The sequence below is a fragment of the Orussus abietinus genome, unplaced genomic scaffold, assembly GCF_000612105.2.
Source record: "Orussus abietinus isolate OABI.00-Male unplaced genomic scaffold, Oabi_2.0 scaffold66, whole genome shotgun sequence".
In the NCBI taxonomy this organism is placed as follows: Eukaryota; Metazoa; Arthropoda; class Insecta; order Hymenoptera; family Orussidae; genus Orussus; species Orussus abietinus.
Genome location: NW_019394234.1, coordinates 474,058 through 496,160, shown reverse-complemented (window position 1 = coordinate 496,160; position 22,103 = coordinate 474,058). Strand labels below are relative to the sequence as shown.

The window sequence follows — 22,103 nt, the reverse complement described above, 5'->3', positions numbered from 1 at the left end:
TGCCGCTACGATGACGCTTTAATTACCATTTTCTTCTGCAGTATACGATTTGCGTCGTTCACCAAAACGCGAGTACAATTCGGAGCAACTATACTCGAACGCGAACCGCGGGCTTGGGTACACTTCGGGGGATACGATCCGGGAACCGATGAAACAATGCGCTCCGACTTTCAGGTGGAGCCTCGGAAATCATTCGTGAGAATAGGGTGGATTAATTGAAAAGGCGGAGGGCTTTCGAGGGCGACGGTCTCCTTCCGCTCGATCAAGGTGTACCCTCGTTAATTAAGAAGGACCAAACAACCCTTGGTATGGTTGTACCCTAACGAGCCTATAATCGCGGAAGCACGAGGACTCGTCACGACCCACGACCGGGGGTCGATTCGACCCCAAGCTCCCGAAGGTGGAGGCCGACCCATCGACCGTCCTCGAGGAGGGTGCCGACCAAATGGGTTGTGGAACCAGTGGGTATTATAGCGATCTAAGTAATCGTCCGAGTTACTTCGACCGTTTGCCGAGCTAACGACTTCGCGGGCCCCGCCAGGTGGGGTCACTGTTAAAATTATTCATGTGCGCTGTATAGCGTCTTATGATAGACCGGGGCATGGTTATGGAGTTCCTCTAGTCGCGCTCGGTTTGCTCGTCAACAGTTCCCTTGACGATCGGGACCTTCCCCCAATATATATATTTTCTCCCACAAAAGGGACTCGACTCCGCGCCTTTTGCATCTCGCAACATCCTGAACAATGACAACCACGGTAATTATCTTCTGCATATCACGCAACATTTCCCGTAAATTTCTACGACTCCGAAATTAACCCCTTCGCCCAGGATATCGTGTGAGAGCCGTGGTACGTCGATCGGGCTAAACATAAATAACACGTGTCAGGGTTATGGTACGTAGACAGGGCTCAACAAATACAACGGTACGACACGGAGGGAGGGGGTGCGGTTAATTATAGGACGCACCATCGAAACTTAAATTGTAGGGCAAGGGGTTAACTCTGGATATCAAACCTTGAGGCGCGAAGATCGAAACGATCGCGATTTTCCATCGGTTGTAGGAACGACCTCATCTTCGTGCACAAGGCATAACGCGTTCGAGGACGAAGCAGAGTTTTCTCCCCGCCGTTGCAAACGAGGAACGACTATCTCCCTTTAATAACCTGGTTAATACGCCACCGTTGGTCACCGTGCGTTAACGCTGTGCGTGTCGGTGCCCGGGCGCACTCATTCCGGCGGGTACGTACAACGCGAGCATAACTGGGGTATATAACTTGGGTATAACCCGAGCGCAACGACACAAGTCCGCTGATGAAGGGTTCGCGTGACGACTGCTCCGTATTGGGTGTACATCCTGTCCCTGATCCGCCCTGCTCGTCCACACCTCTGCCGTGAATTGTCCTCGCCATACCCCCGCGAGACTCTAAAATACCCTATTGTTTATTTATTTATTTGTTTCTTCGACACCTGGACCCACGCCCGGCTACCTAGGACAGTTTACGCGTCCCTCTTCTCGACGGAAGGCCCCCGGGAAGACCGTAAATCGTGGACCCCGCGAGAATCCTTGACGCCCCGAAGGAGACCTTCCTTTTGTGCTCGGACTCTTAAGAATTTCTTCGGGTGTCCCAATCGGTCCACCGATGGGGCCCCCCGGATCCCGCACGATAAATTTGCCTATCTCGGATTCTTAATCCGGAGATCTCGGGAAAACTTCGAGATTCCCCCCTGAAAGCAGCTCCCAGTAAAACCCAGACTCCAAATCCTGGACCCCGTGCCGTGATTTTGCTGCAACCCTTATTACGTGAAAACAAAAAGAAAACATACTTACAGTCTTAACAAATGACGACATTAAGGATAACATTTTCCTTCTACTGCAATAATATTTGCGCTAACCGCAAAACTGCTTGCAATTGTCCCAAACTTAGATGTAACTATGAGAGCTTCCTTCGGAAAAATATTAGCTAAATTAAGAAATAAATTTGTAGCAACAACCAAGAAAGTGTCGTTCCTCGATGAAACGAGCACGGTATACGGTTAGTTGTCCCTAGTAAATAACATCGCAACTATGAACATAATTTTTATTGCCCCAGTGAAATTTTACGTGCCCACGCAGGAAACAAAATGTCGCTGGTTCACTCTTAAAAGTTTACATTTCTTTTTTAAGTAAAACTTTTCATCATGGCTGTGAATTATTTTACTGCGGGTACGATTCCTCTTCGTTGGTGAGATTATCACTGATGGAGAACGGTATGCCCTGGCAAACGTAAATGCCTTCCCTTGGGATATGGTACCGCTAGTGTAGGAAGAGAAGGCACTCGTCTTCGGCAGGGTACAACTCTTCTTGATACCAGCTATCAACTACCAGTTACGATTCTAACTGCACCGCGCCGCTGCCGTGATCAACCATGTAGTCGAATTTGTTCGTGGACAAAAAGTACCCCGGTGAAAAAAGAAAAATCGGTAAGAAAAAAAAAGCGAGCCAGGAGGCCCCACGAGGAACGTCAGCTACCTCTCTCGGGGTGAGGAGGGCCAACGTGGGAAAGCCCAAAGGAGCGGGACCCGATCTCGGGCCCCCCGCCGAGACAAACACAATTCCACCTGATTGGTCCGAATTCGTGTCGTCAAAGGACTGACGCTTTCCTAAGGCGGCGCGTTCAACGCTCGACGCGTTGTCGCCTCGCTAACGACGCTATTCGTAACCTCCTCTGTCTTTCATCTCGGATAATGCCCTCTCCTCTAACGGGGTCGCATTTCACGCCCTAAGGAAGCCTGTCGGCCGTGTAATTTCGGTTTACCAAATGATTCTAAGTTGGTGGTCCCGAGGCACTCTCTACTCGTGATAATTCTCGCGAACTCCTTCCTTGTACCCCGTTGTGTTTGATACCCCAAATTGAGATTTCCAAATACTTGTACAACCTTAACTCCAATCAAAAATATCGTGTAGAAAATCGTGGAAAGTACCTCGATATATACGTATATAAACCAAGCAAAGGAAGAGACACGCAAACTGCTGATAACTACGTCGTACGTAATTCGGCGATATTAAAAACAACTATGACTGCACTTATTGCCGAATAATACCGATTCTTTTTTACTATTCTTGTTGTGACTGTAAGTCAAGTTTCAAGCGTTAGCTCCAGAGTCGAGTTGTAGGGTTGGCCTTATATAATATCCTGCAAAATTCTTCATTTACCGTGATTAAGTATCACTATCCTTTCTTTTTTCCAGGCGGATCAAACGAGGATAAGTTTTACAGATCAATGGAAACCGCTATGAGAGACTCGGTGTCGAACCCTTTTAATCAACCGATGAAAAAGTAATAACTCCGGTAAATGTCGATGTTACTCTCGTAAGAACGTTTGGAATATACCGAATTTTTATTTCTTATTTTTGCAGGAACTATTACTAATACCGCGTTGTACGTCAATTCTCGTAAGCTACCAGGACTACCTCGTGTGTTATCTTGGAAAATTTTTGATTTCACTCAATTATGATTCACGTTCTTTCTTTTCCCGCCGAGAACAGAGTCCAGGACTCCGTTGCGTGCAGCTCTGGGAGACGCGTCGCTGCGCAGATTGGAAAGTAGATAGTAGTTCTTTTTTATCACCTTTGTCGGCACTTTAAGCGAAGACGAGTTACCAGCACGACCCCGCGTACTTCCCTGTAAAATTCGTAATTCCATCGCAAGACTGACTCTTATCGTCCTTTTTTTTTTCTTAATCCTTTCATTAATTTATTCTTATTATTCCTTTATGTCGCATAGACCTTTCCCGGGACAGCGTCGCGTGCAGCTCCACGTAGACTGCGGATTTTTCACCACGCGCGGATTCGTTCGGCTGACAAAAAATAAGCACAGTTGATAACTCCGATAAACGTCGACGTTGCCGATCGCGGAAAAGAGCTCGATATACGTGCCAAAAGTTTCGTTTCGTCATCTGTATCCAAACTACCCTGTTAAAAAAATCCATACACCTATAGTACATAAGGTTGCACTAAAATTATAAATTTGATGTCTTAATAGTGAATTAGTATACATTTATTATAAAATTCTAAGTAAATTCAAAATTGTATAACACCGTGTTGTCATTTTATGAGATTGCGAAGAAAAATTATGAAGTTGATATTCGAAAGTCATTCAGTACGCATTGTTTGCAATTTCTTTAGATGAGCTTTTCATTTTACGACCGTTTACGTGAGTTTATTTTTAAGGAAATCAAATCGAAAGATGACAAGTATCGATGGTACTGGCGAAAAAGCATCGTAGCGACATTCTTAAGTCCGAGGAATATTGAAATAATGTTTACAAAAAATTCTTACAATCGATAGAAAATTCCGACATCTTGGACAACGTACCTGCTACTTTTCCGCGAGTTCCGGGTTCAATACCACGATAATTGCAAAAAGATTTTTGTTCAGCGTTTAAGGGCTGTCTCTAAAACCGTCCTCGAACGTGCCCGGAACATATGTCAAATTTGTTTGTTTCCAGAAAAAACGTTTAACATCAAGTACCGATACAAATTTATAACATACATTATAAATTTATTACACACACGAACTAAATTTATAATATATGTTATACATTTTACTTGAAAATATGTCATAAAATTAGTATACCATGTCTGAATAAAACTTCCAAGAAAAATGTTATAAAATAATTTTTGTTTTAACGGTGTACGAGTAACGCTGGATCACGTGTCCGTCCTCGCGACGAGTCGCCAGAATGCTGTCGCTTGTCCTGTACTTTTCCCTACGAGACTCTTAATTTTACCTCAATCAAGATTTTCATTATTCCTCCTTTTTCCCCGCAGATCGGTCCAGGACATCGTCGCGTGCAGCTCGACCAAAACGTCGAAGGCTCGGCCGCACCGATTCCACCGGCCGACGAGGACCGAGTATAACTAATAACTCCGGCAAACGTCGACGTTGCCGGTCCCGGGAAAGTGCTCGACGTACGCCGAGTCCGAGCTAATAGCTCTCTGTCTACCTCCCGTACGAATATCTTATAATTCCGACGCGCAGTCACGCATCCTAGCGACGTGCAGCTGCGCTCGGCGAACTTTATTAGCGTGCCTGTAAAAATGTGCGCGCGACATGCCCGCGCAAGTATGAAATTGGACGCGATAATTTCTCTTACGTCGGACGGTTCTGTGCGGCCCACAATTTATATTGGAGACCGATCGGAGGGCGAAGGGCGCAGCTGCGGCGCATTGTACTCGCGCTTTTCCAGTTTCCGTTCCTCTGTTTTTCTTTTCTTTTATTTTTTTTTATTTTTTTCCAACCCCCCGTAGCTAAACGCACGCTCGGCGACCACTCATCTAGAGTTATCGCAACGCCTCGCGATAATTCGTCAGGGAAAGTTAAACGTCCGAGCACTCTATCCCCCTCCTGTAATTATTTCTAATTTCGCCGATCGGCGTAAACGACTCGACCCAACAGGAAGAGGTGTACAAAGGGGCAACGCACCGAGTGCCCCTCGACCTCGACGTTTATCGGTCTCTACAAACACTTGAAACGTTCCTCCTCGATTTCCTGTGTACTAGTGCCCGGGACGTCGTCGGTGGCAATTTAGATACTCGTGAAATATGCATCCCTATTTTACGTCGTACGAATATTGCGTTCTTGACGCATGACCGATCGAGATCGAAGAAATTTAATTGGATTTTTAATTGAGGGGGGACTGCATTTTTGTCCAGATGTTAGGACACGTGGTTCTCTCTTGAAATATTATATCGACTAGCGTAATCGAACGTACCGATTCTCGGGTGAGAGTAAAGTTCTCTTCAATTGTTCAAATTATTAAGGTTGATATGATCCGTGTGCATGTAAAACTCGTGAAGATTGAACCCAAAATCCCAAATAAAAATAGATGAAATACTGAACATTAATTTAAATATGCGGTAGAATTCCATATTAAATACATTTGCCACGGTAAGCACGCAAATACTCGGCATTTCGGTACAGAGCAGTGGAGAGACAAGAGCTGTCTCGTAACGTTCAATATAACGAGGGCTTCACAGTTTCCAAACTACAGTAGGGCTTTGTAGTTTCGTCCCGCATTTTTACGAAGCTTTGGATGAAACCTTAATTGTTACATTAATATGACTTACGTGATATGTATAGATATACTGCACTCTAAACTTTGAACCACGTTGTGTTCATTTTGTCTTATAAATCAAGATTCATTTAACTAACTTAACAAACGGTTTGCGTCATTAGGTGTATGCAATGAGAAAAAACAATACAATGTATTATCCAACTAAGTGCCTCTAAACATTGCAAAAAATCCATTTCCAGCTGACATGGGGTCAAGAAGAACCGAAACTAGCTCACTATCGGAGATCCGTCTCTACCGAATTACAAAGCGTCATACACTAAATACAAAACTTCATCAAAATGAACACAAAATCGTCCATCACGAGCTTCAAAGATACCTTGCATAACAGCGACCGTAAGCATAACTTTAACTTTCTCAGCAATAAAATATTTAAAAATCAGCAGTAGGTAGTAGATAAATAATTTGTATATAATTATTTTTTACTTCGAAGTGCCTTTTTTGAAGTAGGTTTTTTTACTAAAAGGTTTTTCTTTTTCCATTTCCTGTTGTTACTCCTCTTATTAAGGTTCTAAAGTTTTAATTATATCAAATAAACGAGGTCGGTTAAAAGAAAAAAAAAAATCACCCAATCACGATGCCGTTACTGTCACGATTTCTGCTGTCTACCTTCTGATCTTATGATCGGATCGCCATGAAACGTACATGGGACCACCTTGAAAGTACCCTCTTTAAAAGAAAAAAGAATGATCAAAATCGCTTAACCCGGGTAAAAGTTATGCGTGAACATACATTAAAAAAAGATTCTTTAAATAGCGAATCTCGTATCTTGAAGTCAGTTAAAAAGGACACGTATTAAAAAAATGACTTGATAAAAAAAGTAGAAAGATCTCTACTTGGAACATGCACCCCAACATCCTGTATATGTAAAATAGTTCGGTAAAATTCAATAATATAAAAAAAATAGCACAACCAGAACTGGTCTCCTCAACTCGCCGAATGCCGAATGTTTGGCGCCACTTTTATCCACACAGCCTTTCGGACATTATCTGCCTACGCAGAGTCCAAAATCGCAAAGAACATCCACGAACGTTCAGATCGAACCCTGAAATCGACTCGTGGAATCGTTCAAGATGATCAAGAACAGCCTTCCAACCCAACTCCGAACCGAGATCGTCGCGTCCTAGCTTCCACGCCGCGTCGTTGCGATTAAGAGGAAAGAGAAATAAAAGGCTTTCGACCCACCTTCCGCTCTTGGTGATGATCATTTCGGTCCCCAGGTCGTTGAACTTGTCCCAGAGGTCCTTGGTTTCCAGGTAGCACTTGACGTCCTTAAGCTCGTCGGAGTTGCAGGTGGTGCGCTGCCGGTGCTTCCTCTCGACCTCGGCGGACTCGGGCTTCCTGGGTGAGAGGTCGCCGATCCTGCCGACCGGACTGTCCTCGACGCTGCTGCACTCCTCGACGTCGACGTCGACCTCCTCGTCCTCGATGTCTCCGCCGTTGGCCGACTTCTCCTCCTTTTCCGTGCCCTCGCTCTCTGCCTCGCCCTCGACCTCGATCTCCCCGGAGTCCTCCTCGACGTCCTCGTCGTCGTCGAGGACGTCTTCCGTCACCACCGTCGCCGACGCCACGATGCTCACCGTCGACAATCGCACTCCTGCGAAACATCGTCACTTGTACACAAACGTGCTAATTCACGAAACAACGTGGGATTACATAAACTCTGGATGGAAAATAAGATTTCAAACGAGGAGATTAGTGAATGGCCAGATGGCAATGAGACATTAAAAACTTATATCTGCAGGTAATGCAACGTCCCGTTAACGTCCGAAAATAAATCTTCCGAGAGAAAGAGTACGAAAAGAATCGCAATTAATTGAAATGATCCTTGGAAACTCCCCTAATCGTCCTAGTGTTTCGGAATTAATGGCGTCTCCTGTTGTACGTAAAAAAAGAAAAGCATATAATTCGTTGAACAAAATCGTCCGTTTGACCGCATTTCATTGATCTCAGAAAACGTTTTCATGAAGTGAACTGAATTTTAGTCCACTTTACCCAATTCATTTGCTGCGATCGACTCAACCCTTTCGGTTAAACCGTTATTCTAATTTTACAAAACAGTTTAGTGAATAAACCTAATATTTCGGTTAAACATTCCAAATTACTTCAACATTTGGGGTGATCTACCACAGTATTTGGCTTAAACACCCAAAAGTTATTAATCAAAGAATTTTGTCGTATCAACCAAATATCTCCTTGTCCGTATAACCATGTTATGTTTGATCTAAAAAAAAAATTGCATTGATTCAATCAAATATTTTTCGGTGGGTATATACCTAAAAAAATATTTGCGGAAGCGATAACTTTTGAATATCCGGAAAACAAGTATCCCTCTGGAGATAAGAGATGGAGCATAGATCATTCTTCAAGATCGCACTTGCGTTAAGATGGCGCGCTTTGGGTGGTCTCGCCGTACTTCATTGCCTATGCAAACCGAGAACAAATATAAATTTCCCGCAGATACGGCTATCATTTACGGCTACTAAATTTATTCAGCCATCTAAGGTGAGTCCGTGACGACCCGGAAAGGGAAAAAGGGAAGAACTATCCACCTAGGGTTGAAGAAATTAAAACGCACAACATCCTGTCGAGAGCAAGCGGCATGCTGGATCGCCGTTCGAAGGAAGTTTTATCACTCGGAGGCATTTCCTTTCACGCCCTATTCATCGCTCGTATGTTTATACGACGGCGTAGTAAAGGTGGTCTCGTTACTTCCGGGTAGTCGGACGCAAGTGCAGGCGGTAATGGACGAAGGAAGGGAAGAGACCAGAGAAGTAGAGGGGGCGAATGTTTTCCATGAAAATTTACGAAAGACACTCCCGAATACGACCACCGGTTATGGGGGACGAGTTTATGGTGTTCTCCGTCCTGCGGAGTTATTTACTGCTACCTGGCTTTTCTTATGAGCACGAATACGTGATCGTGAAGGACTGGGGTAGAAGAGGCGGAAAGAAGTGGGAGGCGCCAATTAAAACGATAAAATCCCGCATCTAGATAAACAAGATAAAAATTACCTATAACGATTATACGCGAACGAAAAATTTACCTCTACTGGGAATGATATACTTATTCCACATATTGATAATAAAAAATGCAGCCATCGTTTGCAAAAACTGCATATTCATTTGACATCGTCTCTGGGGCTGTAGTACACTTCAAATAACAATTCAAATATGATGTGTCACGTATGAATAACTTTATATATATATTTGTAGTGACGTGGTAAATTTTTGGCTACTCCACGCGATCCCAAATTTCGGCCGAAGCTTGCTTTTTCGCGTTTTTTTTTTACAGAATCCAAGGTCCGACGGTCACCGACCTGGGGGAGGGGGAAAGCAAACCTATTATTAAGTGATTTTAGTGGAGTCGCTGTCATTCGTCACAGTATATATGTGTATATATATACATTAACACTAAAAGAACCAGTGGATTTTTTTACCTTTGATGAAACATTCGTAACCCACCACCTTGACGGTCATGGTATATCTAGGGTTAAACTACAATTGTTGTTGACTGATATCTACATTTCGAAATTTTCTCACATGCCTGCAATAGTTATTTATAAAAATCTCCTACCTTATTACGAATAATTTCATAGTGTTCATTTAAAGTTCAAACAAGAACAAGGTTATTTCGAAGACCTATAAACCGCTTAAATCCTTGCAATAACATAAAACGATTTTTTAATACCGAATGCTAAATTCACCCCTCTCGAGAGTATTGCGATCCCGCAGGACTGTTTCACTGACCACGGGTCTACAGATTTCAAGAAACGCCACGGCCATCAATCAAGTTTACAACGTCGCGCGGGAAAAAGAAAGAAAACATTATCTTGACGACTTGCAACAGGCTCGTAAGACACGCTAACTTGGAAAATTATACGCCGCCGCATAATTCCTAGATAATTCTGTCGCATTAAAGTTCGCCTGTCCTCTTGAATTACTACTGAATTGAACTCGACTAGGACTGTGGATTTGACACGGATAACGGCAATCCACAATGGTTCGAAAGGAGCATAGCTTTCCTTCTATGCGGTTTCGTCGCCTTTCCCTAAGTAAATACGCAAAATACGTTAGCAAACGTACACGAAATTCCCCAACAAGGAAGGTATCCCAGATCGATCTCTCCGATTTGATTTCTTTTATAATACGTTATAGTAGACTAAAGACTAAGCGACACGTATTTTTTTTTATCTGCCATTAAACAGTTTAAGGGGGTGAAACCACCATCCAAAGTAAGGTATGTCAACGGGCGATTTGGTAGTTTCACCCACAAGAACATAATATTTTTTAACCTATCCACCTGGAAAAGCTTTCTCATAACGAGAAATGAAAAGTATAATTTTCTCAATAAAAAAAAATTATGGGGTGAGCCACCCCTCACAGGCCTTACTTTGGATGGTGGTTTCACCCCCTTAAAGTGCTTAATGGTAGATAAAAAAAAATACGGGTCGCTTAGCTTTTAGTCTACTATAACATATTATAAAAGAAATCTTCCTTGTAAGTGCGAAGCGAAAGAAGATAATGCAGAGGATAGCTATTTCAGTACCTACAATGAGATGGATGACGAATTCGAAAGCACTGCGGTATGTACGGCAATAATGTATGAAGCATAAGACATCATCCTAATTTGCAACACAATCTGAGATACTTATACTCAAATGTCATATCTCATGCATATGACAAGCCTTTATTCTAAAAATATCTTCATTACCTTTCTAGGTTAACGTTAGTCTAATTCTAAATTCATGTTAAAATTCCTTTCTATAGTTTTATAGCCGTTTTGGAAAATCAATTTAATTTCTATGAAGTTAGAATCAAGGTCAAGCTCATTCCCCCCTGATTCCTAGATAATTATTAGTATTAAAATAACGTTGTTTTGAGTCATTACAAGATCTTACGCGATTTATAGGTATTCAAAATAACCCTTTTATTGTCATAACTTTAAATTAATATCATCAAGTTATCCGTACTTAGATAGGTAATTTTTATAAATAACTATCGCGGGCACGTGAAAAAATTTCCGAAAGATAAACACCGGTCGACAATAATTGCAGTTTAACCCCAGAACGGCGACTGAAATAATAATAATAATAATAATTAACATGGTTAATAAACCAGCCAATAATAAAACGCGCATGTCGAAAATTCTACTTAATGCTTCGTGAAACCGTCGCGATGACTAAATTCGAAACGTGTCGCACCTCCGGCAAGGCTAATAAATCGCTGAATAATTTGCGGGGTTTGCGGTATCAGCGTCACCTGACGCAGGTAACCCAATGAACATTATTCTGGGGTAGCGTGAGATCGCCGGTTATCGAGAAAAGTAGGTATCGGTCATACATTCGTGCGAACATACGACCGATCAATTTTCGGTTAAAGGTCGAAAGCGAGCACACGTACGTAAGGAAGAAGATCGTGCTCCTAGATAGGGAGCGAGAGCGCACCGTGAAAGTATGTACACGCGGTCTCATTGCCCGACGTAGTCTCATGGATCCGACCCATTAATATCTCGCGTCATTCCGGTCAGCGATTTACTGTTACAAGTCACTCAGGTTCCAGGTCGACCCTCGTTAAAAATTATTGCCCCGCGTTTATAGTATCCTGGTCGTTGTCGTACACAGCTCGACTCGGCTTGCGCGCCTTGCGTATCTTTCATTAATTCTTATCCAATTACGGAGTGCCGCACAGGCCCGGTGATATTCCGAAACGATCGGAAATTTGCCCCGAAGTGCACGTTCCCGTCGAGTGCCAGCACCGCGGGGGACTCCAGAAAAAAAAGAAAAAAAAGAAGGATACTGGAAAAACACGTTATAATTCAGTGATTATATCCGTCTCGGGGAATTTTTCAAGTCGGGAGATCGGCTCTTGATATTTGCTGACATTTGCGAGTATGTAATTTAGGTGGCACTACGATCGAGCGGTCGTTATCGGCGGGTCGATTAAATCGAACGGCTTAATGATCGGGCATTTTTTTTCTTCTCCAAAAGTCGCGTACCAATTCTCCCATTTCGGATAAATTTCGCGGACTACTTCGTATCGTCAAGTCGAGTATTACTTGGAAGAAAGAAAAGAAAATAAACGGAGTCGAACGGTTCGGTAAAGGGGTCGGCCCTGGCGCGATGCGAATTGACGTGGGAAAATCGCGGAAGGTGTTTTCGCGGCAGTGTTAAGTAATTCCTCGTTAAATCGCCATTACCGACAAAGTAATCGTCCGTAATGACCTGGGAAAATGAAATGAAAAAAAAAGAAAAAGAAAAACCAGAGTGCCATTGTTATTCCCCGCATGTTTCTCAGTATTAATAAACGCCGCGAGTATTAACGCGAAATGGCCCATTAAGCTTCTTTTCCGGAAAATATCCTGTCCATTACGTTAAGCAATATCTCTAAAAAAGAGGTATAGAGTGCACTCGGCACGCAACGAGTTTCTCGAATGACCGACGAACTTTACCGTCTTACCGCTTCGGAAGAAAGCAATTATTAAGCCACGTATCAAGTGAATTCCACATGCGTAATGTATCCGTAATGAAAACATTAAATTATTCTTAATCACGAATTGCGGGGAACCTTGCACGGAATGGTAATGGGAACGCGTAAACGTCGAATACGCGAAACGTGTTGCGGACAATAGCTACATGAAAATGTTAAAAAATAATCGAAGCTACTTTGCCATTTGGCAGTAATCTCGAAATAATTAATAATCGATAACCTGGTCGCAGAAGTACGTCGAGTGGAAGTGCATACGTTTGTTATTAGTAACGGTGTAAAAATAGATGCTGTTAGTGATAAAATCCATAATTTATTGTGACGTAGTAAACAAGCGAAGCAGAACGTAGAATCGCCGCAATAGCAAACCGTGGAAAGCATTAAGTCAGACGTTACTGCTGTTTTTATATTGCGTTACGTGTGCAATGTTACAAAAGTACGGTCAGTGTTTACGGGAATAACGCATCAACGGGTTCATCGATCAAAATCATTACATAATTGTCATCTATTTAACGCGTCATCATAACATTTATTTCACGTCATTTTCTCGATTTAATTCTTCTCCGTGCGAGCAAATTCGTGTAAAGTTAGAAAATGCTTACGACGGGTTTTAATTACTTAAAACCAACTGCTCCGAGGGATTTGCCAAACTGAAGTGTTTATTAAAATAGTTATTAATCGCTTATAAAGCCTCCAAGATTCCGCCATAAACCCTAAAATACCTCGAACCACTCTTGCAAAATAATTACTCCACGATCTTAAACTTTCCACTATCACGACTTGACACTTCGAATCTGATAAATAAATTGATTCCGTGTCAACAAATGAATCATTTATAATCCCCCGAGCATAATTTATAAATTTCCTCGATCGTTTGTGCCAAGCCAAGATAATACGGATATTGTCATCTCATCAATCCGAAAAATGCGCGCGGCTAATAGTGACCCAATTGTTCAATTAATTCTTTTCCTTCTCCCTTTGCCGTACACAGCAATGGTCAATAATTACGCCGCCCTGTCACCCCTTGCTAGGATTGACAGAAATCATGATTTCTTTTAAAAAATCATTATTAAGATCACGGTTTTTAAACATATTTTTACTATTCAAATAAATACCTAAATTAATAGATTAGGTTAATAACAATATTACTCGGAGCATACGTATACGTACTTACTATTGATAATTCCCATTTCGTGTGCTGTAGCACAATTCGTTTTTAATATTGCCAATAAAAGTTGTACAACTCAAGCCGTTCATGACGATTTTTACCTCTAAAGATCCTTTTGACGTCACCACTCCGCTTTACTATACTCTTGCATATAATTTTTTAGAAAAATGATTATAGAGATCCTCAAAACACTTAACGATAATGATGAATTCAGATGAAATGAAAACCCACCCGGTTGGTTGTAACGTCTATCGCGATCTACTGCGCTAGTACTTTCTGATACAACCTCGCAAACGAGGCGATCACGGTTCGTAGTACCCAGATTATTGGAAAAAAAAAGTCCTGATTAAAGAAACTAAAAATCAATTGATCAGAATCATCGATTATAAGTGTGATTTTAATGAAACGATTTATATCCTCCCAAACCTGCACCACGTGTTCGAAAAGCGCCATCCCGACCTCTCCTCCTCTCGCTCCCGACTATCCGATCCTATTACACTTGGTGACCAAAGAAGAGTCGAGTTCCGCGGAGCAATTTCGTAAAAAGGCATCCGTGACTGCGAGTATACGCATTCAAGAGCGGGGCCTAATTTCGCCCCGGCGATCGCCGGCACTTATCGCTAAGTGTAGCCTGTCCCGAGAAAAAGCACTAGTGCCAATTTCGAGCACGAATGCGCCGGTCAAACGGCGCCGCCGCGAAACTATGCATACAATGTGTGCGCCGAGGCGCGCGAAAGAAAGAGAGAGAGAGAGCGAGAGCGCGGCGGTGCACTTTCATCGCGGCGCGTAAATATCATAATTACGAGAGTGTTAAAGGCTCCTAGAGGCGCGGGGCTACTTTTCCGCTCTGTCAGGCTGAATCGTAGGAATCTTCTCGTCTCCTCTCCTGGGTTTCGTGACTCCCCGTGACAGCGGGAGACGAGAGGCTAATTCCCCCGGGCCCGCCAGTCGCGCGCCGGGGATCGAACGCGACGCACGTGCGTACGCGCGTCCGGCCCGTAATTACCCGTAAGAAAAATTGCGTACAAGGCAAGAAGCGCGTCGTAAAAATTCCTTAGACGCCCGCGGATGCAAATGGCGCACGCGAGGTGTGCGCGAAATTCCATTTGCGTCGCACCTGAGTTTTAACGTCGCAGAAGGGAACTTTTTTTCTTTGCGGTGTATCGCTCAGAAGGCGTGGCGAAATCTCCTCGGTACAATTCCGACAATCCCCACGTCGGGCGGAAATTAATTAGAGGAAACTCGAATTATAGGGAGTCATACATAGATTCAAAAGACCCGTGAATAAAAAATGTTATTCACGTTCCGGGAGAGAGATAAACGATAAAATGAGAATATGCATTGTCTTACCATTTCTTCATTCAATGAACGATCATTAGCGCGTCTTCGGGGCTTAATTACTTGAACCAAAATGTGTCAGAATACAAATTTCAGGACGGTCGACGAGTTTTCCGATGTCATCAACTTCGCGCAATCGCTCGAATGGAATTAGACAACAGGAGCAGGAATATGTTCTTTCTCGGAATGTCCTAGCTTTCACTTGTTACTCGCAATAATATCTGTTAGAAATTGACAAAAGTCCTGTCATTCGGGATCGATCCTTTAACAATCGCCCGCGAATCTAATTTCTAGCAATCCCGAATGTGTAGGCAAATTTACAGAGGTCGTGCTTGTCGAATACGAATTCTTCCTCGAACGAGGAAAGATTAGTGGTTAGAAGTGTCTTACATTTATCACAACTATTTTTCGCCACCCACGTCCTTTAACTCGTCACGGCTCGATACGCCTCGATAACGTACTATCAGTGATCGGATGGACGTCCTCATGCCCGAAACGACTATGTAACCAAATGAGTTGTGAGATGCCAAATTAACGTTGTGTTACTTTCGAAAACAAATACCAGCAAAACGAGGAACGGCAACACGAAGAGGATATTAGCGGTCATGGTCACGCCACCCCGCTAAATGTACAAATGCACCCATCTCGGCAGCTTGTAATAAAATCATGCGAAAATATGGTATTTCGTGTAGGTCCGCGTACGACATCGTCCTATGCTTAGCACGTGATAAATTCACATTGTTATCGGCATTTTTACTCTTCTTAACAGATGCTACACCACAGCGACAAGAGTGAACCTAAATACGACCTAAAATACCGATCGCATGACACGTGGATTAAAAAAATCTACAACCGCACGGGTTGCAGTCTTGTGATAACAGCCAACGTGTGCAACTAAGCGCAGCGTTTAAATTGACTTCTGTCCATGACAACGCGCTTCGTGCACGACATATTACTGAAGCCGTGAATAACGAATAGTACACGCTTCAGCAATAATATACACGTCAATTTCAATGTGAATAATGAAAGTCTTCTGAAGAAATATGTAAATAAACCTTTCGAGACGTCTATATATATATTTTTTTTTTCTAACGATACCAGACAAGATGCTGACAAGGCGCGTCATGCGTACTGAACGTAATGTTGCATTATCAATCGTCATTAACATCGGATTTCATCTTCTAAGAAATCGTGACACGCTCGAACCCAAGAAACCGAGACAAAACTGGCTTGGCATATAAATGCAAATTTACTTACAACAACCTTCTACGTTACGAATCAATTTTAATTGGTCCCAAAGGATAAGTAACGTTTAAATGAGCTTTCGCCTCCGACCAAAATCACGTACGTATACCCGTATTATCGTAACACTACTCGATGTCGCAAGTAATCAATTTATTCCCCGAAAATTCCACATGTTTACTGCCACCTCATCTGGGCGAATTCCATCGTTGGCACTTCTATTGCACATTCCCTTATAAATCGCCTGAAACTAACGAAACAATCCTCAGCCCAGAAAACCTTAACAATGCGTCCACCTCTAAATTGACCACTAGGTGTCCACACGACTCGTCGAACCTATTCTTTCTTCCCTCCTAAGAAAACCAGAGTAATCCCCACAAATCCACGCGCACGCGTAATGTATCCCAGTTGTTTTGCCTCATCTCGGTGGATTTACCGACCACCTCTCAGTGTTCTAAGCAGTTCCTAACAGCTTAGAGAGGGAAATTCGTGCGGTACCGCCACCACAATTCATTACAAATTTCCTAATTAGCGTCGTAGGCGCAAAGCGGTACCACCGCGCGATTCACTACAAATTTCCGAATTACTGTCACGGACTCGAGGCAGTAAGAGCGCGTAAAATGTTTTTGCCTGTACCACGTAGTACTATAACGCAATGCAGCTCGGCTAATAATATCGCGAATTCCCGCTCTCACCTATATCTACGCATAAAAAATTTTGGGCGCTTCGACGCGGCGACATTCGCATTCGCGCTAACTTTTGTGGGATTTACGTAGGCCACATATATGCTGTGGCGGTCTTAGCATATATATATCAGAAGTTCTTATTGCTACACGGGCCTTCGATATCCCAGCAATTACGCTCACCGCTCGTACCACGTATCCTCTCGGGTTCGAATCCCGCTCAGGAGAGATTTTTCGGTGTCTAAGGCAGGATCTGCCTGATAGCCTTACCGACGAGTCCGCAGAGCAGACCCGGGACGAAACACAACAATGGGTATACACCTATACATGGCCCAAAATGCATTAGCGTTGATAGAAACTCCCGAGCGAGCGAAACCGCAGTAACCCTTTCAAGGGTCACACAGTGGCGAGGGCAACTATAGTTAGGCGGTGGAAGGACTGGTCGACCTGGGAAAAGAGGACTAATATGCCGAACGTAAAGTCAATATTGGATTCCGAGTGTTTTGTTAAAACTGCCACACGGTATTCGAGAGTGAAAATAAACTGGTAGGCCCAAAACGCCGCGTCGATCGATTGTTCTCTTGCTCCGAAGCACATTTAAACGGTAGCGATGCATTGTTGGGTAAACTACACCTATTTACATGCAGAACGTCAGATTTAACCCTTCGGTTGATCGGTGGACAAAAGCCTAAGTGGCTATCCGGAGGTGTCAAGTTGGGAAATAAAAATAAAGGGGGCTATAGGTACCCTTTTTAAAATACACGATTCTGAAATCCCTCCCATAAAACGATGACGCTCAATATGTCAATTATACGTGAAATATTGAGAAAATATCGTTCGACTGAGAAATTACCGATTAGGGGGATACGTTGCGAACTTAAGCGTGGGGAAAAAAAATGGATTAACAGGCTCCACTTGAATTTTCTAAAGTGCAACAGTGCACTACCGAAAATAGAACAAAAAATGGATGGAAACTCGTTGCCAAAAACGCGGAACTTCGCGACTTCGTTCTTCCTCCCTTCTCTTGCGTCGCGCATCTTAAGTCATATTTTACTTCCTTAATTTCCTTAATTAATATACAAAAGTCCCTGGCGTATCCCTTCAATGATATCCACAAATTACATAACACGATGTAACGTTAGAATTAAATACGACCACGTCCTTCGCCGTTTATTTCCGAACCCTGGACTCGGTATCGCAATGATTCAATATCTTCCTCGAACCGCGATACTGCTTCCCGATTTGATCGTAATGTCGTACTTATCCCAGCAATGAAATCCGAAAAATGCGAGAGAGAGAGAGAAAACACGGAGGGAGGGTCTTCCGCCTTTTTGGGCGCTGCGGTAGGTATGCGTGGCATAAGAGACGAGATGCGTTCCATGATTATTAGGGTGATGCATCGCTATACGTGCTGCACCCCGTTTCAAAATTAGCCTTCTCCGGGTCTTAAGCAGCTGTGACTTCGGCGCGTAAACATCTGTCGGAAGAAGTTGTTCCTTGGCTTTCCTCGTCGCGTCAGGTCTTCATTTCCGAAGGCCCCGGCAAGATGTTATCTTCGGCGTCGGGGTGCGCCGAAAACCTAGAGACACGTCCACCGCTCTCGGCCCGTTCGGAGGCAAGGCGAATGCGTATCGCCAATGAAATCGGTTCTGCCGATACCCCGACCTTTCTTTACGATTGTAATGGCCACAATGGAAATGGCGTCTCTCACGGGGCCCGCGAGATCGCGATTGCTCTATGTACCGACTTCCCGACGTAAATCGTTACAATGAATTGCGTAAAACTGGATGTCCTAATTTGAGCATCCGATAGAAGCCGGCGAAGGACAATAAAAGGTAGAGTTGTGACGCGTCGCCAGAAATGATCGGTGAAAGGTATTTCTTGCTCCTGGTTTTGACAACAAATACAAGGTCGTAAACAGTAGTCACAGCGGATGCGAAATATTTCAGGTCTCTAAAGAACCATTAATGCAATGTTTTTCACATGGAATACAGGTGATTCTAAAAGTTATCTCTTACGTTTAGAACACATTGTCGGAACAACTTTACGATCGGATTTCCGTTCTTCATTGAGCTCTCCCAGATTTCGGGTTCCTTGCCTTCCTAGTCGTAACCGATATTTGCGATAATTGGCACCTAGAGTCTGCATTGCGCCTTAAAAAACTAGTTTTCAGACTCACTTTTATTTTCATCCAGCGACGCTACCAGCTGATCAAAAACTGCCTACAAATTCACCGAATGGCAGAACAAGAATTCTCCATGAATCCTAAAACGCTCGACGATAATCAAGCTATCGTCTAGCCCTCAACGATTACCCAATCCCGCATTGAACTTCCAAAAAACGCATTACCTCCATTAATCAAATCTCAGCCACGTCGTTACATAATAACCCCACCGTCCCGAATAAAAATGAATTTAAAAGTCGTCAAATATTCCCCCGCGCATAAAAGAACTCGGGTCACGTACTTTACATTCATTTAAGTAAAGCCCCTTAATACCTCTATTTTGCAATAAATAGGAGAGTTAATTACCCTCGGCGAAATTTTCCCTCCTCGTGTTATCTCGCTATTTCCCTCCAACGAGAAGCAACCATCCTCGGGAAGACGTAGGTACGTCTCGGAATCTCCACCTCTAAGAAACTCCCGCGCTCTCCTCGTTGGCAGCAGACGATTATTAATTGAAATTGGAAAAGACTCGGGGGAGGGGCGCGCGACCGTAAGGACGCGGATCCTCGCAAGTGGCGACGAGCGGGTTCGCACGAGAGGGTCGGCATTCATCATCCGCCTTCACGCGGAATTAACCTCCGACGTCCTCGTAGTAAATTTCCTGGGGACGCGAGAAGCGGGCTCGAGCGGGCGATCTCGTTAAACCCGTATTCTCTGCCTCGGCGGCGCGCATCGCCCGACGGGAGTCGCCGCGTCCACCGGCGTCGCTCGTCACCGAGGTATCGGGAAAACCATTAGGCCGCGAGATAAAAACTGTGAGACCGGAAGGACCGGCACATCGGAAACTCGCCGTCATCGCGTACTTAAGTATGGTCCTCGAAGAAGTACGAAAAAAAAAAGGGGGGGGGGGCGACGAAGGATCTACGAGGCCTAATGTCGCGACGCCGGGCGTCGAGTCGTAGATCAGGGCGAAACACGAGTCGAGAGAAAAACGAAAAGATGAAGAAGAAAAGAAGAAATGAGCAACGAGTTACCTATGCGCGGTGGACTTGCCCAGGGACGACTGGCGAGGAGCGTTAGGAAGTTCGAGGTTAGGAGGAAGTCTGAGAACTCACGGTGGTCGGTCGGGGCTGCGGCGAAGCCCTTGTCGCCGCACTCGACGTTGCTAGGGGGCGCGCTAGCGAGGCCCTGCAGGTGATAGTGCCCGAAGGACGGACCCCTGGGCGCCATGATGGCCGCGATGCTGAAGTCCGTCGCTTTTCCCCTCTCCCCCTTCGCAGGCATACCTCCGAGCGCAACCGACGACGCACTCTCTGCGGTCGGCCACTTCCGCGATCACTCGCTCACTCACGCGCGGCTGTCTTCGCGGCAGTCCTCGCGCCTCCGCGGCCACCCGAGCGGTGGTTCCGTCTCTCTTTCTCTCTGTCTCTCCTCCCGCGAGTGAGCGCGCCTTCGACGGCCGCGAGCAGGCCTTCGAGCCAGTTCCCAGAGAGACGCGTCGTCGCCTCGACTCCCTCGGGCTACGAGGTACCCCTGCACGCTGCCGGAACCTAGATCGCCAGGGCGCGCAACGCGTCTGCGCTGCCCGACTTCCCGAACTCCACTGGCCTCCTACTCCTCCTCCACCCCCACCACTCGACCACGCGCGAGGCCCCCCACTCCGCGGCCCGCGACGCGCCGGCATAAGGCGGTGCGCGCGCACCCCGTGCCCGCATTCCCGCCCCGGAGGGGGCGGAGCGAGGACGGCGGCCCGTGACCGCTGTAGGCCGCGCGTCGGATCCCGCCTCTGCCCCTACCGCGCGTCCTCCGCTCTCGCCGCGCCAAACGCGCCGAAAAAGATCGATCGCGGCTCTACCCAGGCCGGATGGCTGCTGGCTGCCAACGTGTTTGTTCTGCCCCGGGACTCGAGAGAGGGAGAGTGCCCACTAATCAAGGTATTCGCGCCATGGAAACTCGCCCGCTGCGCCGCCGCGGGCCCCGATGGTAAGACCGAGTCGGACGTCCCCGCTCCAGGTGAACCGGCTGACTTCGTGGATGACACCCGGAGGGATGGCCGCCAAGCGGGGAAGCGATTCGTCACCCAGGATCTCGGACGAAGTCGCTGCCTGTATTTTGGAGCTGGGAGAAACCGCGAAGTAGTCGGCGGAGCTTAGAGCAACGTTAAGGTTATTTTTTAAAACGACCGAGCAAGAGGGATTTATTCACGTTCGAGTGTTGCAACGTTTGCGAGGGGATTTCGATACCGTTAACCGAACTCGCACCTATCCTGTACAGTGATTAAGCATCGAATGAAATAAAACAGTTTCTCTTCTCCTGATGTATGTTTTTTTTCCGCACTTCATTTCGTGACCCAGGGTGTAACTGCTCGGATCGTTGTCGAAGAAGCGTTCGACTTGGTGCGCAAGACTGGAATCACTATGAGGCCATTGTCTAGCGAGGACTTGCGGGTGCCAGCCACGCCCCATGCATACAAACAAACCTACAACTGGATCTCTTGTACGGTGATGTTTACACTTTTCTTGATACGGCATTATTGAACTTGTAGTCCGTGCCTGCTCCCTCGTTATGAAAATATTTCTTTATCTGGAAAATACATTCGAAGCTAAACTTTCTCGAGAATACTTTAATAACGGAACGATACCGATTCGGTCTGAAAAAAATAGGGTTTAGTAATCCTGTACCTGTGTATTTTTCAAATGAGTACCGATCATATACGTAGTTATTTAGCCGTAGATTTATTTAGCTACATAGGTAGGTATTACATTACTTGCTCAAAAACAAAATTACCTACTATATATCCGCTTGAATTTATCGGGGCTTAAATAATTTACTTAAAAGGATTTGATTTCACGGCACAAGGTTAAAACAGTTATAACCATATTTCTTAACGACTTTAGATGCGGATATAAAG

At 44.7% G+C, this 22,103-nt stretch overlaps 1 protein-coding gene across 1 annotated transcript in view; it reads right to left on the bottom strand.

The window, feature by feature from the left end:
* The window catches only part of LOC105699136 (T-box transcription factor TBX20), a 50,222-nt gene extending 29,441 nt beyond the window's left edge, over positions 1 to 20,781 (bottom strand). The window contains exons 1-2 of the mRNA XM_012423903.1: positions 20,308 to 20,781; positions 7,298 to 7,709 (exon numbers count right to left, since the gene is read on the bottom strand). Of these exons, the coding sequence (XP_012279326.1) occupies positions 7,298 to 7,709; positions 20,308 to 20,476 (581 nt within the window). The 5' untranslated portion in view covers positions 20,477 to 20,781. The remainder of the gene's footprint in view (positions 1 to 7,297; positions 7,710 to 20,307) is intronic.
* Between the last annotated feature and the right edge of the window lie 1,322 nt (positions 20,782 to 22,103).